Source organism: Dermochelys coriacea, chromosome 4 (genome assembly GCF_009764565.3).
Source record: "Dermochelys coriacea isolate rDerCor1 chromosome 4, rDerCor1.pri.v4, whole genome shotgun sequence".
Taxonomy (NCBI): domain Eukaryota; kingdom Metazoa; phylum Chordata; order Testudines; family Dermochelyidae; genus Dermochelys; species Dermochelys coriacea.
The window spans coordinates 62,733,890-62,761,540 of NC_050071.1; the positions used below are offsets into that span (position 1 = coordinate 62,733,890).

Genomic DNA, 27,651 nt, shown 5'->3' on the forward strand with positions numbered 1-27,651 from the left:
AAGGTTTAATGTCAACCTGTTTTAAATTGAACTCTGCAGTGCAACCTTCACTATTATTGCTGCACCATAATCTCTCCAAGACTAACATGAAAGAACACTTCTATTTAAAGCTCTTTAAAAATCTTTGATCATCTCTTTAAAACATTTTACATAGAAGACAGCAATTTTAACAGATATCAGCTCCTTAATTTTGAAGAGTTTACAAATTAGTCAAGATCAAGCAAGCAAAAGGCATTAGAACTCTTTTCTCATTGAAATTCTGCTCATACAGACTAGATTATGCCTTTAGGTACAGCCTTGAGAAAGTGGTGAGAGCATAAGATGCACCATCAAGAAGTAGACAGAGGCACTGTACCTCAGGGACATCCCTCAAAAACTACAGTTGCCTCCTTACTCTGGGATGAGAGGCAGTAATTTCCTGCTACTCTATACCAGCGTAGGATGATAATGCCCCAACAACAGCTCAGCTGTGCTAGCCAGAGTGTTTCCTTACCTCCCCACCCACTTGTTTCAGTATGGGGAGTAGTGGATGTAATATTGTCCACTTACTCCTGTGTGCTCCACATAGTCCAAATCACAACATGACCATATCATTTAGGCCACTGCTCTTCACTATTTTTGAAGGGAGGCCACTTTGGCAAAAAACCTTCAATGTGAGAGCCATATCAACCCGACACAGACGGTTGAACAAATACCCGACACAGACGGTTGAACACTCTGAGTTCTTTGTTGGTTGATACGGTAATATTACCATTATTGGTAATATTTCTTGGGGTGCAGGAGGGGGTATTGAGGGCTGGCTCTGGGAGAGGGCTCAGGGCTGGGGCTGGGGTGCAGGAGGGGTATTACCATTACTAAGTTGTCATTCTGAGTCTGCTGACAGTCTAAAACAGCTATGAGAGGTCGCAAATGCTGTTCTCATATTCTCTGGAATAATTCCAGTTATATTGACAGTTAATGAAATTACTGTGCACATACTTGAGTGTATTTGAGAATGGAATTTGGCCTTTAAAAGTTTCATTAGTACAAAAGGCTCATACCTTAGTATCAATCTTTGCACATCAGTAGGAGCTCTACTGAGGCTCAAGGTAGCATATAGCCAGAGGTGAAAGTAAGCCGGTCCGGTCCGGCGTACCAGTACGCTGTGCCGGACCGGACCAGCTTCCCCAGGCTAGTGATTTAAAGGACCTGGGGCTCCCCGCAGCGGCCGGAGTCCCGGGCTCTTTAAAGCACCGCCAGAGCCCTGCCACCACTACCCCAGCGGTATTTAAAGGCCCCACCTCTTCTGGTCGAGGCCACACACCCCCACTCAGGACTTCGGAGTACTGTTAAGTCCTTTAAGTTACTTCCCCCGCTGCATATAGCTCTATTATTATAGGCTAGGCCCATGGATCATAAAAATATACTTTGGCTCTCTTCATAGAATAGACCTAGCACCATTGATTCAACACAGACAAAGTTTACTTTGGTTAAATACATTCTGGACAATTCTGAATGATCCTTTTCTGGAGCTAGCATTATTAGTCCTTTAAACTCGAACTGAAAAAGCGCAAGATATTTGTGCTGTTGCGAAACCTAAGTTATCCTTACATTCTGCACAACTGCACTTTGCAAGTCTCATCATACGGTAAAAGCCTCAAGATTGATTGTTTTTTTAAACTTCCTTTTGCTTATTTATTCCCCCTGCCAATCTTCAGGGATTGTTTACCGGTTTATAAATAAAGCTGAAGCTATGCTTGAATGATGGTTTAAAATATTTTCTACTTTTTCACCCTGCACTTTGTATGGGAACATATCTAGCACTTGCTTGACCACTCATTTTGGGCCAGATTCTGACATCCTTACTCAGGCTGAATCCACAGGCAGGCCCACTGACTTCAATGGCACCATTTATGGGGTAAAGCGCAACTCATATGAGGAAAGTGTGTTAGAGTCTGGCCCTGTGTGTCCCGAACATGAATTTTTACCAAAAGGGGCCAAATGACAAAGTTTAACCAAGAAATTAATTGCAAAAAAAAAAAAAAAATCACACAAGTTAAGTTAAGTTTTGGTGAAATGTAATAGAAAAGAACAATTGAGCTATTTAGCACATACACCCAGTTGTTCCAACTGAGAAGTCTAAAAATAATCACCCTAGAAAAGAAAGGATGCAAGAGCCAGTATCAATTCACTTTAAAGTCAATTGTTGTGAAATATTGATGATTAGACAGTGTCAGAACTTTGGACATGAACTTTCCTCACAAAGGGTAATGGACATCTCAGTAGTTCCTTGAGGACACAGCTTTGCCAGGCGGGCTCCATGCAGGACGGATTTCATCCTCAAGGATAACCTGGAGCTTCTTTTGTTTTTTCTCAATCTGGTCTTTCCTCTCTTTCTTTTCCTGAAATTAGAGGAGGTTGTGTCAGAGAAGTACTGTGTCAAAGGAAAATTAAATAATTACTATTTTACAAAAGATATTAGTTGAAAGTCCATGATGTTTCATTGGTGCAATTCATAAAATGTAAAAAAAGATGAAAATGGCTGAGAACTTGATCGAAACTGACTACAAATCCCAGCGATGATTGAACCTGGAGATATTTTAAACAAAAAGTGCTCTCTTCACCCTGACTCAGACCAGCTACACTTCATAGTGACACAAAGTCCGAGTGACAAGCCTGGCATTGTATTATAGAGAAGATATAGAGATAATGTTAATTATCTCTATAATAATAATAATGGGGAGTTGTGCTTGGAAGCTCATCCTAGCATCCCTTATAGAAATACAGCTACACAGCATGAGCAGTGCAACATCCATGCTACAGACTTATATTTCTCCAAGGTTTAGGTGGATGGTTGGAGATAAGCTATGCTGTGCACTACCCAAACACAGAGCATGACATACAAGGTATAGCAAGCTAATTTCTGTATTCATCTTTAATTGACTATTCACATCCTAATGACTCAAATTATAGGACGCTTGAATTCCAATATTAAATATTGTTTTCAATAAAAAAGGATGGCATTTGATGTCTATACCTTTCAGTGCTTTCTAAATTACTCCGGCACTATCTATGCTGTAATAAAACAGGTTTTTAAACAGTTTAGCTATAACAAATCTCTGTCGTTTTAATGTCATGCTAACAGTGTCATAAGGTTCTAATGACTTTTTTATAGTTTTAGACATAGCGCTGGGAAATTAGAACAATGATATTGAGCAGAATGTTTGCAAAAATATTTTCACATTACGTGAAATTTTTAGTTTGCTCCTTTGTAAAATATTTATAATTCATTCTGCAGAAAACCTTGGTTTTCAACAGAAATTTCAAAATGGGCAGTCAATGAATTCCCAAACTCTGACTCCTTCTAAAATGCTTTTTGAATTAGGGATGGGCAGTCTGGTTTGGCCAAATTCACATCTAATTGTTCCACCGAAATCAATGGAGAGATGCGAGGAATATCTTGGGCCCAAATGATAATATAAGCTTTGAGATTCCAGACTAGTTGACTTAACTTTTGCCTCTACAAGCTGCCGTTGCTCTCTTCTCCCCACTCCAACGCAAACCTTCATTTGACTGACAAAGCCTGCGCTTTTTGACCTTCAGCCAAGCTGCAAGTTACTTCTTTAGGATTTTCTAAGGGAACACTGTAGTGGTTTGCGGAGGAAAGAGTTTGTATTATCAAGGCAAAATTTTATATTCTTGTTGAAATACTGAGCTGCATTTGAGTTTAGAACGGATACATACTCTAAAAAGGAATAAATATATGATTAGTGCACACTGTTTGGAATAAATTCACACATACTGAGGATGTATTTCGGAATTAACTTAATTGCAGTCACTCTGGAATCTGTATTGAGTACAGAAATAAATTTTAGGACTGGTTTTTGATATGTAATGATTAAAAAAATAGCATTTATTGTATCACTGGTAGCCAGTACTTAAATAATATCTTACTAAGGAATTGCACCTTGCTATATGTAACACTGTATTACTGACTACATGCTGCATAGTATGCTTGTTTAAGGAAAAACCCAATTTCACAGCATATACTCCCGAATGAGCATTAAAGCTGGTCTGGGCAGCTTAATTAAGAATTTCTTGATTTCTTCAGATTTCAGTTCCTAACCTTAATTTGCATGAATGAAGTTTTTTTTTTTTAAATAGTTTGAGTGTTCTTGTTTTGGTTTTGCTGGTTTTTAAAGATAACATTTGATAAGCAAGTCCTGCCACCAGAGCCCTTCTGCTATCATCTCTCCCACCCCTCCAACACAGGCTTTTGTACAATTAGTCCTCACCACTACTCACAACCCCATGAGAAATAATTTACCAAAAACCTTCCTCCTCTCCAAATAATAAATAAGAAGGTTGTGTGCACACAGGTGTTGAGGGAAGCATAATCAGAATTATGAAAGATACAGTAAGAAACAAAATAGCAGCAGCAGTCTGTCATACATTAATGTTTGTTTCAGAGATCCTGTGTTGGGGTATGTTTACACTGCAGCTGCGAGTGAGCCTCCCAGCCTGGCAGACAGACGTGCGTGCTAGCAGGGCTCGAATTAGCATGCTAAATATAGCAGCAGGGATACTGTGTCCAGAGGAGACTTGCCCTAGCAACCCAAGCCCAGTGCTGACTGGACTTGAGAACCTGAGCTGCTGCCTGAGGCTCAATGTTCACACTGCTGTTTTGCACACTTGCTTCAACAGACCTAATGAGTCAGTGCAACTTTTCTTCATTTACAACATCTGACAAGACCATACCCCATGGCAGTGTGGCTGCAACATAACGATTTTATTTTACACAGTTAATGAAGCATTAGAGAGAAAGATAAAAGGAACAGTAGTAAAGCCCATGTTTCAACACTGCTGAGCACTACTACACCACTGAGCTAGATTTCCAATATATAAAATCTTTCAAAATAAGCCTTAACAACATATATCTGTAAAATCATCTGAGTAATTTCCAACATAGAAAAATAACAAATCTGTAAAACCCATCTAATTCAACTTACCACAACTCCTAGAGTGTATAAATGTACAAGGTGCATCATGAGATGAATACTGTTAAAAACTGGGTGTTGAGCAGTGCTAACCCTCAGAATAAGGGCCAAGCTTCTTAGAGGGTACATAAACTTGCTATACTATACAAATCTCCAAGATCTGTAGTTTTGAAAGAGTGCTTACTTGAAATCTCACTACTCACCAGCTAGAACCAAGTGTGGTGTCAGTATATATGCTGGCAAACATTATAAATGTGCCTACATGCATCTGTTCATCTATTTTAGGTATTTATATGACTCCATGGTATCACAAAATGGAAATCGAACCAGTATTGCTGTTAAATTGAGTAGCTAAGAGGTAAATAATATCACAAAAACAGAATTTTAATTACTGAACTAACTGTAGGGGAAACTTAAAGTTATCTTTTTCATGTTAAGAGTTTTGGAAGCGTTAATAACAAAAACTCAGTGTCTCCATTTCTTGGGTTTTAAATTTCAAGATGGAAAAAGTCCTGTCCATGCCCTTCCCTTGAGATAAGCATCCCTTGAGATAATCAGTGAACTCTATGCCACAGTATGACACTTCAGTAACAACAGAATTCCCCGTTCTATTGTATTTTTATGTTTTAGAAGTATTTAGGGAGGATTTTTAAATTCCTATTTTTGCTATCCATAAAGGCTGCCATTTGCTCCATGAGCTGAAAGATTTAATTAATTCTCAAAACTAGTTTTCCCTACTGATTGCTATGGGAAGAATTAACAGATTTTCATTAAGTTACTTGTCTTTTAATAGAACACTTTTACTTATTTATCTTCTTAGAACTACTGACACCAATAATCTAGGTACATACAAAAATCCTCCTAGTTAGATAAATTGACTTGAGTCACACAATTGTTCTTTCCCTAAATTTATAAAAAGTGAGTTTTACATTCTCATTGTTTTTATATAAGCCTAATACTCCTCTGGCCAGCAGAGCAAGGATGAACAGAAACATTGGCTGATGTGACCTCCAAAATACAGAGACTTGAGCCACAGCCAAGGGCACGATTTTAGAAAACGGACAGAGGAGATGAGATGTGGGTACAATCTGCTCCTGTTCAGAGGAGCAGCAACAAGCATGCCAGTTAGGCCCTGATCCTGCAAACACTTTTGCACATACCCAGCTTTAAGCATGTAAGTAGATACTTCGCTTTAGTGGGACTGTTTGCAGGATTGATGCTTCAGTGTGCTGCCGACAGCATCACCACAAGTGCTGGTAGGGATGGGGCAGAAGAAGCTAGACATTCTCCTAAAATCATACCCTTTGAAAGCACAATATATGTTCCTGTGCATTAGTTGACTGTCTCCTAGGGTTCCCCTGAACGGTGGTAAAGAAATCTTGACTTATTGGTTTTTGTGGGACTGGAAAGGCTCCTAATGACTTCTTCCCACAATAGCACATCAGATGTCACCCCTTCCTATCAAATGGAGGTAATCTCAATCCTCAATGTAACCGTTCTTATTTATTTTGATTTATACAACTCCCCATATTTAAAACTGTTTTCTTGAATGTAAATGCACTCACTTTTGCAGCTGGTGCTGCTTCTAGCCTTTGCTGGTTCTGTGCTGTGCTGAGTAGGCCCTTCAGAGGTGGCTCTTCCTGACACTGAATGGGAGAAGAGAAGACTGTACTTTCACTGACTGTAAAATGCAAAGAACTCAATGGCATACAGGTAGAGAGAATATATCCCATGTATGCCAGATGCTGTATACACTGCACTTTTAAGTGATTTGCTAGAATAACCCTTAGAGGAACTGCATGAAAAGGTATATACTACTGCCATTACCTGGCCATTTTCATAACATGATGAAAACCATTGAAGATTATAATTCAAAAGTTATTCACATGCATTATTTGTTAAAAAACACAAGGATAAATGTAAAAGTGTGAAAAATATGTTTACCAGCCATCTTTCATATTCCTCCATAGCCCTTTTATCTTTTTCTTCCCTCTCAAATTGTTCTATTTCTTGCCGTCTTTTCTCTTGGATTTTTTCTGTCTTCTTTTGTTTTACAAATTCTTCCTTTTTCTCATTCCTAAATATGGAGAGAAATATAACATACTATTCACTGAATTAAAAAAAATGCTGCAAATGTGATTGGTTAACCAAACATCATGAACACTGCCAGGAATTGACATTTATGTCTACTGACAAATTTGATAACATGTAGTTGTAATGCTTGCTTTTTTAATTCTGGGTTACTAATTAAGCATGAGATTGGTAGTACAAGGTTCCATGCTACCCAATATACCTCACTTTTGATTTGCAGCATTTTCAAATCATTGGCCTTTCTTGAGAAGAGACTTTCAATTCAGCAGATTGAATAGAAGCTGTATGGCAAGTTTTATAAGGTGGACAAATGGGAACGAAAATAAAGCTACCACACTCATATTTGGGAACAACAGGCCTGACCCTCTGAGGTGCTTAGCACCCTTCCCTCCCAGTGATTTCCAGGAGAATTGAGAATCCTCACTCCCTTGCAGGTTCAGGCCCTCAGGCCAAATATTCCCTGCAAAATGAGAAGACATAAGTGCTAGTCCGTACACAGTTATGTAACTAAATCCTCTGTAGCAGTACCATTTATCAACGGCAGACATGCTGTCTCGTTTCTTTTCTGCAATAGCTTCCTCTTCTTTCTTCTTCTTGATTCTTTCAGCTAGTTTTTCCTTTCTACTTTGCTCTCTTAAATACTCTGCTTTCTTTTCTTTCCATTTTTCAAATGCCTAAAGAAGACCTCAAGTCCATTAGCAAAGTTGCATAACATCTTTGTTCCAAAACTTCCCTTACATTACAGATATTTTTTCTTTCCTACCCATCCCCCTTTGGATTGTGCATTCACAGGGTTGTAGCTCAGCAAAGGATACTGCTACTAGGAGCAAGAAGAATTTACTACTCCCAGCTCATTAGAAAAGCCTCTCTGCTGCCAACACGTTCCTCCATTGATTAACTACTTTACGTATATGGAACAAAGTATTTCACATTAAAAAAAAACCTAAACATCAATAGAAAAAATGTGTGTATGTGCATAGGATGAGAGATTAGCCCCTGCTACAAAGATGACAATCTAGACATGAATTCTCCCAAAGATTGGGGTATTCAGTTCTACGGGTATGGTTTGGGTCCCTCTTTTGTTGTTAACAACTACATTTTTACTAAGGACTCTCTTGAGTTAAGTGTCCGTATAGATTTCTCACTGCCTTTTGAGCTTCTTCTTTTTTCTCTTCATTCTGTTCTGCTGCTTTCCGTTTCTTCAATTCCTCAAGCTTCTTTTTTTCAGCTAGTTTCTTTTTTGCTTCTCTTTCTTTCATTGCCTTCCAGGCTTCAAAAGATGCAATTGCTTCTTCTTTCTTAGTAGCTTCTTTCTACATAAGAAAAGTTTATACTTCAGAAAACACTGCATTTTCTACTCTCTCAAATGTAGCATTAGCCAAAGAAATAAATGAAAGAAAATTGACTTGCAGAAAATATTCTAAAATCAATGGTTCAGTTGTGATTTGAACTACCGCTTGAGCATGACCAATTTTTTTGATCTACAGTATGAGGCTGTTTTCTACTCTGAAACCAGAAACTACTATGACTCACTTCTGAAGACTGTGTGTAAAAAACATTAGTTCTTAAATAGAAAAAATTAAGAGAATTTATGAAGAAAGATGAATATAATATAATTGCATACATGTTGCTTTAAATGTAGATTACTTATGAGGAGAGACTGAGGAATTGGGATTGTTTAGTCTGCAGAAGAGAAGAATGAGGGGGGAGTTGGTAGCTGCTTTCAACTACCTGAAGGGAGGTTCCAAAGAGGATGGATCTAGACTGTTCTCAGTGGTACCAGATGACAGAACAAGGAGTAATAGTCTCAAGTTGCAGGGGGGGTTAGGTTGGACGTTAGGAAAAACTTTTTCACTAGGAGGGTGGTGAAGCACTAGCATGGATTACCTAGGGAGGTGGTGGAATCTCCTTCCTTAGAGGTTTTCAAGGTCAGGCTTGACGAAGCCCTGGCTGGGATGATTTAGTTGGGGATTGGTCCTGCTTTGAGCAAGGGGTTGGACTAGATGACCTCTTGAGGTCCCTTCCAACCCTGATATTCTATGATTCTGTGATTATGTACAGCTGAATATAGAAGAGCCAAGACAAGAGCATGAAAATCTTCAAATACATGACTTCTTTAAATTTCATTGCTGAAATACAGACTATCCCATAATCATCATAATAAAAATACAAAGATGGATCCAGACTGCTAGTTGTAGTCAAGATGCACAAAGTGAAACAAGAAGGGAGCTGCAAAGGTAGCTTTAATTTATATGGCATCCAAAGATTCTAAGGGTGCAGGGAAGCACCAGCTACACTCCACTTTTCCCTAGCCATATTCCCTATGGCAGCCACAAGGATTAGGACATATAAGAGCTATTACATCATCTCCATTCCACATAAACTGGAGCAATCTTCTTGTGCCTCACTATGATGGATTTAGAGATGCTTGTTGAAGGCAGAGTGGTTGCAAAGTGGCCCCAATGAAGGGGATAATAACAGTTTCCACTATTTCATTTCTGTGTTTCTTTCCTTTTTTAAATACACCACAACAAATATTGTAATGACATTACTTTATAGAGTGGCAGTTGGCCAGCTCCCATTTAATCAAATATTTAAATTTAAACAAACCTTTTCATTTGCATTCTTTAAATGTTCTGCTTTGTTCCTTTTTATTCTCTGCAGTTCTAGTAGAAAGACTCTTTTCTTTTCCAACCAATCCTAGAAGATTAAGGAAAAAGCTGTAGCTGAAGAGTTTTAAGCAGTAACTAGATCTTGTACCAAAGTAACTGAGTATTATTGATAAAGCAACATCTGATGTAATGACCATAGGCAATACTGACAGTATTTCTGTTTTCATATATAACAATCATCATCATCATCTTAGGTATGCAAACTACTTCTATAGCAATAAGCCCATCTGGATGAGTGAGGTGTCATTTAAACCACATTCTGAGGATCTGCAGCACAAAAACATTTGGATCAAAAGTTTCAACTTTTAAGAATAAAACCTAAGAAATTAATAACTTTATTTTAACAAAAGATTTCAGTATGGAAATAAAAGAAAGAGAATGTGAGCATGGAAGGGAAGGAAAGAAGGAGGAGTATCATGGTTGGTTTACCTCCAGTGTTACAATCTTGGGGAGTGGAGGGAAGGGAGAGCAGAGCAATACAAGTAACAACGCTACTTCTCAAAATCTTCAATAGGGCCTTAGAAAAATAGTTGTTGGGGAGCGAAGGAAGCATCCCCATGTACACATGTACAAGAATGAGCTACAGCTACTGAACTTTTTAATACAAAATATTTACAACCACTATTTTATGTTTCCCGTGGATAATTTTTTTTTTAAAGTACAGAATACATTTTAGCCATTTAGGATCTATAAGACCACAAAATTTAGCAAAAAACCTCTAACCTATTTATATGTTTAATTCAGAAATACCTACATTGAAAAGTCCTCACCCCACTGACTTCAAAAGCAATATACACCCACAAAGTTTTAGAAGTACGTGAGTGTTTTCAGGATCAGGGTCAAATTTTGTACATTTGTTCATGTGTTTAATATGTTGTACTGAGAAGCTAAAATATCTTAATGAAGACTATTTGACTTTAAAAAAGTGGCTATGAGTCAATGCACTAGTACTTGAGACAGCATGATATTTAGAACCATTAAACTGTTTAGTTAAGTGAATATGATTTTCCTTATGCGGAAACAATTTATGATCAATAAACAGATATAACCACAGTTGAGATTTATGCTAATTTTTACTACAGAGGGCAGAATTCAGATAGATTATGCTGCTCCAGGGAAAAATTTAAGATCTGACATCAAGTTCTTTTACCTTTCCCATGAAACGTAGCTTTGGAACAGAAAATACAGAGAAAAGAACCTAAAGGATACACATTAAAAATAAAAAACAACAAATACAATAATGGAGATCATCTATTGTGTTTGAAAACATTTTGCCACAACAGTAACATATAGATAAGTATGTTTCTTTCTCATCTGAATCTACCCTTCTTGGCTCATGTGCTTTGTAGTGAAGCATAATTTTTTAAAAATAAAAAAAAAAAGTATTTGATTTAAGAAAGGTACATACAGATATTGAATATAATTAACAGGCTTTTATTCTTATTGGATCTTTTCATGCAGACTTTGGATATGCCAAAATTTACCTGATAAACAGCTGCTCGTAAACTATCTGCTTTGTCAAGCTCAGCACTATATTTTTGCAAGTGTTTATTGTCTAAGACCTTTAATGTTCCCAAGTATTGAGAAGATGTAGTTGTAGATGGAGGGATGGTTTTCCCAGCTTTCTTCAAGTATGCAGAAGACAGAGACCTGTGAAGCATCAATTCATAAATATATCATAATAAGCTTTGAGTTTCTTATAGTGGATGCCAGGTAGAGTGCCTTCTCATTGCAATTACATCCAGATATTACTTATAATCCTGTTTTCACAAGCTTATATCTTTTTTTTGGGGGGGGGGAGGAGGAGGAGGAGAGGAAGAGACAGCCTGAATTGTCCATTTCTGTTTTTACGTGGATTTTATCACTACTAAAAGAACCTGCAGGGCCTACAAAAATTCTGCTAGTCAACCCAATAGAGAATGTGAACTCCACAAACACAATAATTTCAGTTCAAAAGTATTAAAAGCCCTATATGCTTTAGCCTAACAAGAACATGTTGAGACAGGTACAAACTGTTACTCCTGAGGGCATTCTGCACCAAAAACTACAAATTTGGCATACAATATTTTAAAATTCTGCAAATTTTATTTATCAAATAATTGTGGAGGCTCCAGCATAGCTTTGGGGAGCACAGGCCACTGGCTGCACAGACGTGGGAGATCACTGTGCAGCTCCCCACTGGAACATGGACTCAGTGGAGAGGCTGCACCTAACCCTGACAGAGCGCAAGGACCAGACCTGCCCCAGAAACACCCCAGGGCTCTGTTCCTCCATGCCAGGTGCACCAGGTGTGGGCAGGCAGGCTCAGCAAGGCAGGATTCAAGTGTGGAGGGGATCCAGGTGTGGGTTGAGAGGGTTCTGTGTGGGGCAATCTGGGTGTGGGTGGCTCAGTGGGGGATCAGGGGTGGGTGGGGGGAATCTGGATGCACAGGGGCTTGTTCGGGGTGTTCTGGGTGCAATGGTAATGGGAATCTGCACAGGTATCCAGGTGAAGTGGTTGGGTCTCAGCGGGGGTAGGAGGGGTATGGGGGGCTCAGTGGAGTGGGGATCCAGGTGCAGCTGGTCGGGGCTTGGTGGGATGGGGATACAGGTGGCTCATCGAGGCGGTCCAGGTGCAGGGGGAGCGGGGCTCATCAGGGGTATTCTGAGTGCAGGGGTGCAGGAGGCTCGGTGAGAGGAACTGGATATGAGGGGGTCTGGATGTATGGGGGTTGGGTGGATGGGGGGAGCAGCTCCCTGTACAGGGATCCCTCTCCCTGCAGCTGAGGAGTGAAGAGTGCAGGAAGCAGAGGGGTTGAAGAGTTTGCAGAGATTCCTGCTGCTGGGGGAGAAATCTGGGGGCTCCGGATGCTGTGTAGGGGAAGAGGAAGTCCTGTCCTCCCCAGCCTAGCCGGGATTAGCAGCTGAGCCCAGCACAGGGTAGGAGCCACCAGCCAGGTCTTCCCTAGTCCTGCCCCCTGCCCCACAGTGATTTACTTCTCTGCCAGCTGCCCTGGGCACCCAAAATATACTGCTGCGGAGGGTCATGTGACTGCTCTTGTGGCTTCCCTATCAGAAAGTCATTTTTCTGCACGGAAGCAAAGAAATCTGTGGGGGACATAAATTCTACACATATGCAGTGGCGCAGAATTTCCCCCAGGAGTAAAACTGTGGGCTAGAGTCATTTGTGGGTCCCATGGCACAAACAGATGAAGATTTTGATAAAGGCCCTTGGTGGGTCTGATCTGCCAGTGGAGATGTGAAGGGTTGTCACCCTGCAAAAAAGCTGCACCTCCCCTCCTCCAGCACCCTTTCACAGAATGCCAAATGTTGGCGACAGGGTGATGATGGGCATGAATGAGTGGCCAGTGTGTGTCGATCATGTGTATCTTACCTTTCTGCAGAAATCACATCAGATGGGATCAGATTGTAAACATTGACATATCAGTATAGTTTACTTACCTGCTTGATGAAGAAGGTCTCACTTTTTCTGAAAGTGTTTCCTTATATTCAAATTCTTTCTAACAAATGGAAAAGGAAAAATAAAAATATTACACCTACTGTCAAACAACAAAACCTGTTCTGCAGCATATAGCCGCAAATGCTGTATCAGAGGCTTTATAAAATACAGGAATGCAAAATATGAATGCAAAGACGGTGAACAAGTATTTTCTGCCATTCTTTTTGCTTATTATAATCAACAAAACGTAAACTAGATGAAGTCCAGCATGATCTTATAAATAAAGACCAAAATAAAATATACCATAATCTCCATTATAAGTCTTTACACAGAAAGATCACTATTTAGTCAGGATTCCATTTTAAAAGTGTCTCAATATAGAAAGAGAAAGTAGATTGTATACAGTTATTATTCATTATTTGTATTACCAAAGCGCTGAACAGTCCTAGTTATGGACCAGGACACCAGCGTGCTGGGCTCAGACAGAACAAAAAGATAGTCCCAGCCCTAAAAAGCTTACAATCTAAATATAAGTATATTCCTCTTTTTCCCTTGTACTATAGCTAACAATTACCATATGAATTACACAAATCACTGGTGTGAACAGCACTTAAAACATAGTAAGTTAGACCCTCCGCTGGTGTATTCACCTAAACTGATCTGAGCCAGTTTATACCTCCTAAAGCTCTGACTTAGTTTATTTTAAATTCTATACATGGATTTAAATAAGGCCAGCAAGTATAAAGTTTGATACCTTTTATTTGTTTGTAAAATATTCATTGAATGTATGTTCCCCTCATCTTCTCAAAATTGATGCTATTTTATAACAGAATCAACACCAGAAACCAGGCAGTAATGGGTGGCTTCTAATGTTGTTTCTATTATAAAATAATATCTGTACATATACAAGATGGAACCAACAAGTTTCATATGATAACTTCTTGGAAGCTTCAATGAAAAGTTTTTGTAAATTATGATACAAATTATATGTTTAAAAGATACCTTGTCTGAGTCCTCTGAAGTGCTCACTTCCGCCATGTCTTCAGATTTATCAATCAGTGACATTTCCTTTATGCCATCAGCAATGAATTTCTCTTCCAATGTTTGCAAATTTTCTTCAAGCTCGTCATCAGCTGATTTCTGTAGTTTCTTAGTTTTCTCATATACTGTAGTCATCATTAGTTCTATCACAGATGGGGATTTTCTGCCATTATTTTCCAGTTTCAAATCCCTGCAGTCATCATCTTCTGTTTGATTCTGCCCTAAAGCAAGTCAAAAAACCAATACGGGAAATGAGACACCAAGAGATGTAATTTTTAAGAAAAAGTGTGGTTCATTAATTCAGGTATTTCTATACAGTACCTAAAATATTCATGTATGAAAAAGCTTATTAAGCTTGATACAAGACATATTATCTTCTGTATACTTTAATGACTTACAAAAGTATACATAAAAATCATATTACAAGTTAATATTACTGCTGCAATAAATGTATTTTTTATTTTAAGGCAAGCGGCAGCAGTTTTGAGATAAAACAGCTCAGCAAAACTGTAAACTATTAGTCACCTGATCATATCTAGACAAGTTTCTAACATATGAAGTAACAGCAAGAAACATCTGGATCACATCAAGAGCTATTCTGGCATTCACTGAAGTATTACAGAGGTTTTTGCAAAACAATGGCAGAAAACACTTTGTATGCTATTTCTGACTCATATAAACATTTTCCGCTTTGAAACAAGAAATTTTTGTTAAGTAGCAAAAACATATGCCTAACTGGAATAATTAGTAATTATCATTAATTTTAAAAAGGCTTTAAACGGGTATTCCTAATGTAATTTACACTGTGATAAATATAGGATTTCTATACCTGTAAAACAACATAAAGACAAAAATCAAGAGGAGCCATAGTAACTCTCTAGTTGCATTTCTGTGCACATTTTTGGTGGAATTCTGAAAGGAGGAAGTGACAGGGAATTAGCTAGGAGATCACTGCAGCTATGGAAGGTAGGCTAGGCCTACAATTTGGAGAGAGTAATCTAAAGACAAAGAATTGGAGATCTCTCTATCCTATGAGGCTTCTACAGGGTGACATTTGGACATGTTCTAATTTGAAGGTGTGAAAGCTAAGTCACTGGAAAGTCCAGCCTACTAATGAGAGCTCTAATTGTGCACAATTTCTGCATTACTATATAAACAAGTTTCTGTCTCCTGTGGATAAGTAAAGTTTGCATATTTTATTTGCATATCACTTTCCAATTACAGGTATTAGAGGACTTTACAAAAATTAATTAAACTGCAACACTTGCCATTGTCCTATGGAGTTAGTGGACAAGGCACCGGACTGCAAGTTTGGAAACCTGGGTTGCATTGCTAGCTATACCACTGATTTACTGTGTGACTTTGGAAAAATCACTTTACTTCTGTGCCTCAATTTGGAAGATACAGATTACAGTACTATCTTCCCACAGTGCTTTGAGATCTCCAGTTGAAAAATGCTATAAGACAACCATTATAATTGTGATATCTTCCTTGCCAGATCAGACTATAGTACTCCCTCTTAGAACCATTCCACTTGTTCCCCCATCTACAGACTACAGTATCAAGTTTACATTTTCTCATTTTCTCTTTCAATGCCCTGAACAAATCTGCCCCAGACTACATCTCAGTATTGTTCGTCTTTCGTATTTTCCTTCTTCCTTTGCTCCACAGATGTCCTCATCTTCACTACCTCATCTCTTCCTTCCATGCATGGAAAACCTCTCTAATCAAGAACAACGGGGATCACTATCCTCTACATGTTCAAAGCTGTCCAAAAGACTTGCTTCATCCATAATGCCCACAAGCATTAACGCACATCAAATGTATTCTTCAACCCAAGAGTACAAATTAAATATAGATATTACATGACACTTACCAGTCATCCCTCTGTTTATATGTTATATACTTTTTCCCACCGTTTGTCTATCTTGTCTACATTGTAAACTATTCAGGGCAAGGACTACTACCCTTTATACATATTCTATAGCATAGCGGGGCCCCATTTAAACACTATTAATTTCTTCTATGAGTCTGCCTGTGCATTTTATCTATCTGTGTCAGTCTTACATATCGTAAACTCTTTGGGGCATGGATTCTCAGTATGTTTGTGTCTTGTACAATGCAGAAACAAAGTAATATTTATCATCCCCATTTAAGCAATAGTTAAACACAATACAGAGAGGATAAGTAACTTGAGCAAGTTCACACAGCCAGGAACAGAACACAGGCATTGTAATTTCCACAAGACCATCCTCCCATTATACATAAAATGGTGACCAACAGTTTGTCTACTCAGTTGATTTGTGCCTGGAAGGGATAAAGGAAGATAAGGGAGATGCAGGCAGATGGAGATTATTAATTGAAGAAAGTGACTAGGTTGGAATGGAGAGGGAAATTCAGGAGCAGTGGTTTAAGCAAGTCTCAAAGATGTTTAGACAGTGTTAAGTACACAGAATATGAGCAAAGGATGTTTCTGCATTTCTCAAACTTTAGCCTGTCTCCCTAAAAAGAATGTTTATCTGATTCTTATGTATCATGCTTTGTGATGCTATTCAGAACTGTTTCTAACAAAGAACCTGAAAACATCATCAGTTATGATTTCAATTTGTTAATGTAACTATAATAAACTTCCAGAAGCCACTTTAGGTTATGTCAATACTACACACCACTTTCAGCAGTGTGAAGTGTACATGTAGCTACATACCCTGGGGAAAAGTAGGCTGTGTCCACACTGAGGTGTGTAGTTACACATGTCAGTGAAAGGCTCTGGCAAGAGGGAGTCAGCTGGTAACCGCTGATGCGTCCCCACTGACAGAACCTTCCCCCCACTGAGGGGAGTCTTTCCGTGGAAGGGAAAGGCTCCAAAGCAGGAAGGCAACAGGACTCTACGCTGCTAAAAATAGCAGTGTAGCTAGGAAGGCTCGGCTTGGGCAAGTAGAAAATGTGTAGGTTATGTTTTCACATACCTACCCACATCCTTTAGGTAAGTCTTTACTTGCCTACGTCATGCCCCACTGGCTACACTACTATTTATATTAGGGGGGGTACATGGGTATGTATACTATAGGCCACCAAAAGTGGTGTATAGTGTAGATGTAACCTTATTGATTACTCCTCTGCAACAAACTGACACCAATAATACACAGCTGATGCATATTGGTGTAGCTAGTCTCAGATTTCTAAAGTAAACTTAGTGGTTGGATCCACCTCTATCAATGGAAACAGACTATATTGACATCATGGACACTAGTATCAGACCCTTAAAAGTTGCTTATACAAAGCAATTCTATTATTTCACTGATTGCACATATTCAAGTATAATGGTTCTATATAAAGTATATTGATTTCTACCTTTTGAAGGAGAGCCTTCTCCACACATTAACAAATTCGAGTCTCCAGAAGTTTCATCAGCTGAATGAAAATGAATAGGGAATGGTGGTGAAGAGCTTGTTAACAATGGACCCTTAAAGCAGAAAGTGACAGCATAAGCAACAACATGAACAATTCACACCAAATCAAAACCAGTTAACTTGCTTCTAAAACATAGTTTTCTATGCAATATTTATTTAGAGTTCCTTAAGAAAAATATGGCTATGGTTTAAATTAAAGGAGATGTAAACAGATTTTAAAAAGGGTGTAAACTCACCACAGATTAAGGTCAAATCCTGCCCGTAGTAATGAAGCAGATGGCTTGTTTATACTGCCCCACAGTTTAGATTATAGGGGTGTTAAAAGAAGTGATGTTAACGCAAACTAGGAACCTTTTAGTTCGCACCTGCAGCATCCGCACAGGGGAGATACAGCTCAGGACTTTGGTGCGCATTGCTAGTCACACCCCCTTAGTGCCAAACGTGGGGCAGTAGACATGGGCAAATAAGAGCAAAGATACTGTCAGCTGTACCTTCTGCCGTAAGAATCCTGCAGGCACACAGTTAGGCACTTTCTCCATGGCAGGATATGGCAACAAGGAGTAGGGTTCAATCTGCCGCTGTTCTTCTGAACTATTATATACTGCTGATAAGTAGCATATATGCTAGTCAGTTTGAAACTCAACATAGGCAACTACCCTTCCTTTGTAGAAAGGTTCTGCATATTGACATACTAACTAGGTATATTGCCTAGAGTATTTTTCTATCTTATGGAGGTTCTGCATATTGACATACTAACTAGGTATATTGCCTAGAGTATTTTTCTATCTTATGGAGGGAGGATCCTGTCCCCCATGACCTTCTTTCCACACCATCATCCACCAATTTAGAGAAAACAAAACAACTCCAGTCATCTTTAAGTCTCTGTTCACAGCATAAAGAAATTTTTACATACAACTTATTAGTCATGTTACATTGATGAAGAAAATGTGTATGAAAAGGGATAGAACTTTTTTATAACAACATACTTCTAGGCTTGGAAGGATTAGATTTTTACTGATAAATGTCAATTTCGCTGTGCACACACAAATTCACTAAAATATTTCTGTCAATAATAATAAAAATGTACAGATAAGTAAAAAAAATACTGCTTGTTATTTGTTTTGTACATTTAGACATATGTTTACAATTTACGTTGTAATGGTTATAAAGCTTTAACTTTCTGAACCTTAATGTCTACTGTCATCAAATAAATACTGTTTGACCCACCACCATCCTGACTCCATCCATAATTTCCTTCAATATTGAAAATTTAAATAGTTAAATACAAAAAAAGGCTTAAAACCCATAATTTTGCACAACTATGAAAAACTAAATCAATAAAAAATAAGGAAAAAATGCTTTAAAATAAACACTGATACTACCCATTGAAATTATAAAAAAATAAAGATCAAATTCTGCCAATACTACATATCTCCCAGAGTTAATGACCTATAGTTGAGAACTTGTATATCAATAAAGAGATACAGCAAGGCAACAGAATGCTCAAAGCTGCAGATGTAGGAGACTATTTCCCATAGAAGCTCCACTTTTTCAATCCAAGGAGCAATGCTCTTTGAAAACTTGATTAAATGTACCTCTTTCACCCTCTTATCCCCCTTTTTTTGTGTTATGAAAAATGTTATCACAATCACAGATGAATAAAAAGAGTGTTTGGATGATGTTATTCCAGTGTAGAATAGGCAAAACATACACAGAAGGGAAAAAAAATAGATAACTGTGCACATATATAATACTACACTAATGCTCTTACCTCAGGACTAGGGCTTTCAGCAAGTGCCCTTTTCTCAGATGTTGTTATTCTGGCACTCAGCCTAGTTAGGGAGGATGGTGCAGAAAATGAAGGTAATCTGTAACTAGAAGAAGCAGCCTTATCTTCTGCCCTGACAACATCTTTGTCTTCTACATGGCTGCTCTTTCTTAACACACTTCTTGGTTGAGGTGATGGTTTAGAACGATCATCCAGTGCAGAAATGCTGACATTCTCAGCTGACAATAAATATTGTTATTTCAGCATCATCCACTAAAGATACTTTATTCAGTTTGGAATATTATTTTGTCAATTTAGGATTGACTAACGTTTTTGGATGAATCCCTTTCTTCTGTAAATAAGCAGCAGTCACAGCAGGTCAATGACCATGATATATTATTTAAAAAAATGAAGTGTCCTGAGGCTCTTACTACAATGAAGATGAAAACAATCAAACCTGAACAAATGCAGCCAAGTATGAGAGAGAGAGAGTTAAAAATTTTATCTTCAGAAATTTTAACCAAAGTTTTGAAGCTCTGAATGTAATGTAAAGAGACACAGGTCAGAAGTTCATCTTTCAAGTTACTTTGTTCTCTGTATAGTAAAGATCAAATTCTTTATATTCTATATATTTAGATATACACTTTGAGTATTATACTTGGGTGTTTATCTGAGGCCAGGAAGACAAACCTAATAGACTGTAAAGGCAGAAAAAACAGCATGTGTCTAATGTAGCACTGCTGTGGGAAGACTTTCCATAGTGATCCTACTCTTTTTTTTTTTTTTAATAGGTCCACTGAACTCATTACATAAACCCATGTGCTTTCCTCTGCCCAGGGCAGAATAAATCAAATTTGTGGGGAAAAAATAAATGCAGTGAGAAGGTTGGTGGAAGGGACCAGGTGACTACTAGGATATTTGCCCCCTTGTATGCATAAATCTCTGTCCCTTTTATAAAAAGTTAAGGGCTCAGCAGTCACAAAGAAATAAAGTGCGCTGCCAGGAATGGGGTGGAGGAACCTAGGAACAGCCAGTACAGTCAGCATTTTCCCAGACAAGTTGCAGAGCCTTGAAAGCGGTGCTAAATTAGTGCCCCTTTTCAAGCAAAAACTCATTTTCCCCAATCCACAGCTATCCCCAGGCAGCCAGTGGCAGTACAGCTATCCTGCCTGACATGTTTCACAAGGACTAGATTTATTCAGAAGAGAGGGAACAGTGAAATGTGTTGCTTGGTGTGCTCCTCTGCATTCTAACCCACATCCAAAATGAACTTCCAAACCCAAAGCTAGCCATGGAAGTATTGGTGTATGAGCATTAGAAAGTAACAGTACAATGTGAGTGCTTAGTGCCATTTTCTAAAATATCATTTCATAAAGTTCAAACAAGGGTGAAATTCATCCCAGTGCACAGGGCTCATCAAGGCCATCCACACTGCTTAAAACACTAATTCAACTCTTAGTTGGAGGAAGGACTTGCAAATAAAGTGAATTTGTTCTCAATAAGCCATTAGAATATCAAAGAAAGAGGCCAATCTTATCCCTCATTAAAGGAAGTCACTGACCAGAGATTAGATCAAATTGTTTAACATGAGATAATTTAAAATTAGTTGCTTGTTGGAGAAGAGAAGCAGGTGTCTGTGTACTTGCTGTGTATTTAGATAAAGGACGTCTGAACTTTTGTCCGTCCAAAGTAAGAAAGATTTTCAGATTAAAGTACCTGAAGCTTTGCTGCCACCGTGTGTATGGAAGTGGGGAATTACAAAGCATTTGCTATTGTTCATCATGCACCACTCACTGCAGTTTGTGTTTTCCCATCATTAATAGTAAATGGGCCATGTATTTATCTCAAGATAAAATATCATTGCTAAGTGACAAGTTACTGCATGGCAAACCAAGGTCTGAATCAACAGTGCACAAGCTTGCCACGCAGTAACAAGTCCCTGCTACAGTGTAAAGTCCCAGAGCGTAGCTTACCATATACTACTCTCTATTCTCTCTTTCTGACATAGTCTATCATGTGATTTCAGCAATCCTCTATTTGCCTATAATTTGTTTGTTTATCTAGTTACTTGTGGCAGACAGTTGCAGAATATTAAAAGGAGAACTTAAAAAATTAGTTAAAAACTGTGATCCTCTTTCAATATTAAAGATATTGAAACCACACTCTATACTGAAGTCTAAATAATTCTAACATTTTCATTTCCAACATTAGATTAATTTAAAAATATTATAATACGAATATACAAATAGCAGCAACAATATTCAAGTGCCTTCTTTTTACCTGATGATATATTTTTGATTCTGTGCTCCCTTAGCTTTGGTACTGGTTTGTTTTCAAATTCATGTTGAGTAATTTCTTCCCTTTCATTCTGCAGTACAGCCATAAGTGATTCATTACAGCGGTCACCTTCATTACCATGACTAGTTGATTTTTCAATGAATGACCATTCTGTTTCATCTTCTCTGTCACCAGCCAAGTTTTGGCTATTCAAAATTGTCATCTGTTGATGTTTCTCTTCATCTAATAGTGAAGTCAAGTCATCAGCAATTTCACTTTTGAAAAGGGCCCTTTTCTGAGTAGTCTCATCATCTGAGAGGGTAATATCAAAGGCAACTGATTTCTTATTTGTGTTTTCAACAGCTGAATTATTTTCAGGAAGTTCTTCTAGAATACCCCAAAACAATGTATTTTCATCAACTTCTATATTAGAATTGTATTTCATATATACAAGGAATACAGCAATCTCATATTTTATACCTCATATAAAATTCTTTGTACAGCTCTGCTCTGGCCAACATCTCTGACTTTAAGATCAGTGGAATCGGGGACAACATAATAGGAGTTAATTTACTTTGCTTCCTCTTTCCACTCCTGTTCTCCTGCCTTTTTCAATTCTAAACCCTATGCATAGAATGTCCTCCCAGTCTTCATTAGTTAATTCCTACCACTCACCAGATTTAAGTTCCTTCTAAAAACCCACTTCTCCACAACTACAAGAAATGAGTTAAGTTAAAAAAAACCCAACATATTTCAAGCAGAATCATAAAGATGGACACATACTATAAAATGAGCAACCTTAGGATCTTATTAATAGAACCTTTATGATACCTCATGCCCTTCTACTGTTACACTCACTGGTTGTGTAAACTTCACAAATAATACACGGTCCTTGCCCTGTTCTGTACAACACCCCGAAGCAAGACCAGCCTTAGGGGTGGACCACCTCGGCAACTGCTAAGAGGTGCCATGGTCCAGGGGGGCACCTCTGCACCAGCGCAGAGCTGTGCACTGCTGGCATAAAGTTAGAAACTGCTCCTGGCTGGCAGGAGAGCGTTGCGTGGCTGTGTGGGGGAAACGCACCCCGATTTTTCCCTGCTTCCTCCTGGCGTAGGAATCTGGTCGGGGGAAAAGGGAGTGGTGATGCACAGATACTGCTTTCCCTCTCAATGTTCCTCTGCGTCCTCCTAAGGGGCTGTGATGGGGGGAGCGAGGAGCAATACCAAGCACTCCGTGCATACAGGTCACTTTCCCCACCTGGGCTGTGCTGTGAAGCGAGCATCAGGAGCTTCTGTTCTCCTGCCCTGTCCTTACTCAGCCCAGGTGGGGAAAGTGAGCTGGATGCATGGAGCCCTGACATCGCTCCTTGCTCCCCACTTCACAACCCTCTAGGAGTACACAGAGCAGCAGTACTTGAGGGAGCAAGCAGCAATGCCAGTTGCTCCACGCATCCAGCTCAGTTTCGCCACGTGGGTCTAGGAGGGGAGTGCAGAGCTTAGGGGCACAGGAGAGCAGTGCAGGGGTTAGCGGTAAAGGGTGCACAGTGCAGGGGTTAGAGGTGCAGAGGGTGGTGGGGAGTCTGGGAACCCATGTAACCATGTCAATGGGGAGCACTCGTGGGGGCCAGGGGCAATGGGAGATCACCATGCCCATGGGGGCCGGGAGAACTAAAATACAAGTTTGTCCAGAGCGCCATTTTCCCAAGGCAGGCCCTGCCCCAAAGTATAGTTTTGATTAAGAAAGCTGTTTTATAGAACCTTGTCCCTATTATTACTATTTGCTCGGAGTTGTTTCAGGTTAAAAAAAAAGAAAAAAAAAAGGCCCACTAAAGAACACAGATTTCAGAGTAGCAGCCGTGTTAGTCTGTATTCGCAAAAAGAAAAGGAGTACTTGTGGCACCTTAGAGACTAACAAATTTATTAGAGCATAAGCTTTCGTGAGCTACAGCTCACTTCATTGGATGCATTTGGTGGAAAAAACAGAGGAGAGATTTATATACACACACACAGAGAACATGAAACAATGGGTTTATCATACACACTGTAAGGAGAGTGATCACTTAAGATAAGCCATCACCAGCAGCAGGGGGGGGAAAGGAGGAAAACCTTTCATGGTGACAAGCAAGGTAGGCTAATTCCAGCAGTTAACAAGAATATCAGAGGAACAGTGGGGGGTGGGGTGGGAGGGAGAAATACCATGGGGAAATAGTTTTACTTTGTGTAATGACTCATCCATTCCCAGTCTCTATTCAAGCCTAAGTTAATTGTATCCAGTTTGCAAATTAATTCCAATTCAGCAGTCTCTCGTTGGAGTAACGTAATGTAATTTATGACATTTAAAAGGCCAAACTTCCTTTAAAGAGATAGGGAGGCAACTGATTCATTAGGGCTTTGTCTGCATAAAGAAAGTAAAAAAATCCTTTAAAATTATATAGACCCTGGACTGAGGAAAAACAAAGGCCCAATCTTGCACCTAGTGACGTCAATAGGAATTCTGGTCCTAACTTTATTGAGCAGGACAGGGTACATAATTTAGGAGCAGTCGTAATGTGGAATCTTAGTACATTAAACCATATTGGCTCCAAAGGATCTTTAGTGATCTATCAGTGAAGGGTGGGAGGGGGAGAACACAAACAAAACGGCTGCTATTTAACATACCATCCTCATCACTGTCAAAGTCATCTGAGTATTCAGCAGTTTGCTGTCTTGCTGCACGAGCAGAAATTGCTTCTTGTAGCTCATCCTGAAATATTTGAATAGATTCCTTTTGAATAAAAGTTAAGATCCATTACTTCAAGTTCAACTCTCATTCTTCCCACTACCAAAAAGTGTTTTGGGACAGTAACAGATATGAAACTTTGGGGGCGAGGGGGAGTGGGTGAGTGAACTGGTGTAGTATAGTGTTTCCCAAAATTTTGAAAGCTGATGCACTTTTCAGGAGAACACCACCAATTGGATCCCCCCCCCCCGCCACATACTGATAAAAGTCTATGCATCTTAGTTTATATATCTTTTGAGTAAAATCCCCAACCCATTAGAACTTTGTGCTCCCTCTTCCCCAGGGGCTTGGAAAATACTTGCCTAGTTAACAAATTGCTTGACTGGGAGTCAGAAGACATGGCCTATTTCTGATAGTGCCTGCTGTGTGACATTGGGTATGTCACTTCAGCCCAGATCCAAAGGGACTTAGGAGCTACACTGCTGTCACAAGGCCTTACTTTTAGGTGCCTTGGAGAGCACTGGAAACCACAAAGCCTGAGTTAGGTACCTAGGCTCCCTATACAATGAATGGGGAGAGAGAAGCATTTAAGAATGGGATCCACAAAAGCAAGCATATTAGGCAGCTCCCCTCCTAAGCTAGTCAATAGCAGAGAGTGTTTTCTTGCTCAAAAATTATCAGCCACTAGCAACCTGGAAGCAGTTATACCCTCCAGTAAAGTGCATATAATCTTCATTAATGTGCTTTCACAAAGAGGCCACACAGATCTTTTCAGGTCCTATAGAATCTAGCTAGAAAATACCTACATCATTTACCACCAAAAATCAAGGATCTGATGATGGGTAAATGAGGAACTATGAATTAATTAATTAATTAAAGAAATAATAATATACCTAACAGGATATCTTAGAAGCACCACAAAAAATCTTCAAGATAAAGTTTTTCTTTTCCTCAGTCACCTGCTGTGTAGTTTGTTACTAGACAGGAGGCATCTTCTATAAACATCACCTGCAATCTTCAAAACTTAAACCTTGATCGTGCAAAGATTTATGCATGTGCTTATCTTCAAGCATACAACAAATCCCATTGACTTAGAAGATAAGCATATGCTAAAATCTTTTCATGACCAATACCAAAGCTACTGTATCAAACTGGCTGCATGCAAAAGTTACCCACCCAGGATTTATAGTCTGAAGTTCCTTGTTTTTATTGGTTTAAACTATATGTTTTACTTTAAACTAGAACAATTATTATTGTGTATTATTGTAACAATTATTGTGTGCATTTAGGAGATCAAGAAAACCTCAGTATGATTTTTCTAAAGAAGCACACAGAAACTAAATGAGAATGTCAATTCTACTTTTAAGAAAGGAAAGTGTATGCATTTAAGTTTTTGCTTTTCTTGCATATTGACAACAGAGTTGACAGCCACCTTAGTAACACAAAGGCCAGGTCTACAATAGAAACTTTAGCCAGTGTAGCAATGCCGTTTAGGGGTGTGATTTTGGTGACATTTCTACATTGGCAAAAACTCCACTGTACATGTACCTGCACTAGGAGCGCTTTTATTTCACTTGCCAAAAGGGTACAGATTATCCTGACAAAAGCATGTTTTTACTAGGATAAGCTGTACCTGCACTAGGAGGGTTTGCCAGTTTAGCTAGCCTAGAGTTGGCTGATTTTTTAATCAGATAATGTGGGGTAAAATAGTTTACCTGAAAAGTGGTTCTCCTGGAGACCTTGGGGCTCTTAGTATACGCTAAAGTGGTGCCAATATCTTCATCAGACATGGTGGGGAAAAGGTCTGGAGAAATGACTCTTATGCAGGTTCTTCGTGTTTTCAAGTCCTCAGCACTGGGCTGCAGTGAACTCAAATCTCTCCTGCGGGTTTAAACAATGGATCAGACAAAGTGATGGAAGCAAGGATCTGCCTGCCCCTAAAGGGAATGCATCTGGCCAGCTCCGCTCGGGCTGGCCCGGGGCGCTGCAGGAGGCGCCGGCGTGCGGCGGATTCCCCCCGCCCCGGGCAGGTCTGCGCTGCAGGGCGCACCCGAGCTCTGACCCACTGAACCCGGGGCCGGGGCCGGACGGCGCCCCCCGGCCCCACGAGCCGGGCCCTGCACAGACGGGTCCCACCTCCCGTGGCTGCCTGTCCCGTGCCCGCGCGGGCCCGTCCCAGGGAGGCTCGCTCCAGGCGCTGCGCAGCGGCCGCTCCGCTCCGGCCGTCGCCGTCGCAGCTGCATTGATCAGAGGGGCGGAAACTGAGCCCCTGCCGGCCCGCGCGGCCATACACGTTACCTAGCAACCCACCAACACCGGAAGTGACCGCATAGACCGAGCCCCCGTTCCTCGGGAGACCAAGCCCTGCCCTCTCGCCTGCCTGTCGGGAAGGGGATACGGTCACGTGTCTGGCTCTGTCTCCTGGAGTCCAGGACCTGGAAATGGCCCACCTTGGTTATCACCACAAAAGGTTTTCCTCCTTCCCCCCCTGCTGCTGGTGATGGCTCATCTTAAGTGATCACTCTCCTTACAGTGTGTATGATAAACCCATTGTTTCATGTTCTCTGTGTGTGTGTATATAAATCTCTCCTCTGTTTTTTCCACCAAATGCATCCGATGAAGTGAGCTGTAGCTCACGAAAGCTTATGCTCTAATAAATGTGTTAGTCTCTAAGGTGCCACAACTTTTCTAGTTGTGTCTCTGCACTGGAAATTATCACCGTTGTAGGGGCAGAGTGGGTGTTTGTGCAAACAAGTGCCATTTAAACACCTAGCTATTCCCACGTGACTTCTATAATCGTTCAAACAACAGTCAAAACGCAATTGCAAATACATTTTTGCCCATGAAACTTGGGCCTCTGTTTTTGAGCATTTGGTTTTTAAGCTGTATGATCTGCTGGGTCCAGGCCTTGCTTGGACCAAACTCCACCCTGCTTGATGTTTTATACAAGCTGAGGGAAGTCAATGGGATTTGTCAGGATTGACTTTAAAGCAGAACCTAACTCCTCCCTTTCTTAGGGATGAGGGAAAACATACCTACATGTAACTGAATTATTTGGGATTCATACCCCTAAATATTCAGCTTCCATTTTCTCTAAAATGGTAGGTAGCAGTGCAACCTTTGCTAGAATGAGTGGTCAGGTTGCAAAGGAGTATTAATTTTTTTGGGACTGTCTGTTGTGAGTGTCTCTAATCTCCTGTATGGCCAGGTTAATGATTGCAAGCAGGCAAATCCTCAGAACATTGCAGCAATACTTAAG

General features: G+C 39.7%; 1 protein-coding gene across 6 annotated transcripts; it reads right to left on the reverse strand.

The window, feature by feature from the left end:
- Window positions 1–1,658: 1,658 nt before the first annotated feature.
- MAP9 (microtubule associated protein 9) lies at window positions 1,659–26,678 on the reverse strand. 6 transcript variants are annotated; one of them, XM_038398048.2, is made up of 15 exons: window positions 26,529–26,678; window positions 26,108–26,273; window positions 24,332–24,416; window positions 21,678–21,917; window positions 19,401–19,636; window positions 17,571–17,682; window positions 14,181–14,440; window positions 13,181–13,239; window positions 11,224–11,389; window positions 9,678–9,767; window positions 8,213–8,380; window positions 7,596–7,741; window positions 6,921–7,053; window positions 6,542–6,622; window positions 1,659–2,381 (listed from the first exon to the last, which is right to left on the reverse strand). In XM_038398048.2, exons 1-15 carry the CDS (start codon window positions 26,633–26,635, stop codon window positions 2,259–2,261), a joined length of 2,172 nt encoding a protein of 723 aa, XP_038253976.1. In that variant the 5' UTR covers window positions 26,636–26,678; the 3' UTR covers window positions 1,659–2,258. The 6 variants fall into 6 exon arrangements, with proteins under 6 accessions (XP_038253976.1, XP_038253974.1, XP_043369365.1 ...); XM_038398046.2 differs by having other exon boundaries at window positions 21,678–21,986; XM_043513430.1 differs by having other exon boundaries at window positions 6,542–6,616; window positions 21,678–22,061.
- Between the last annotated feature and the right edge of the window lie 973 nt (window positions 26,679–27,651).

Excerpts from the sequence above, each read along its gene's own strand:
- MAP9 (XM_038398045.2), bottom strand. The coding sequence starts at position 26,635 with ATGCAGCTGCGACGGCGACGGCCGGAGCGGAGCGGCCGCTGCGCAGCG. Across the intron at positions 26,274-26,528 it reads GGGACAGGCAGCCACGGGAG|GAGAGATTTGAGTTCACTGC; the intron begins GTGGGACCCGTC and ends TTAAACCCGCAG. Across the intron at positions 17,683-19,400 it reads CTGAAAGCCCTAGTCCTGAG|GGTCCATTGTTAACAAGCTC; the intron begins GTAAGAGCATTA and ends TTCTGCTTTAAG.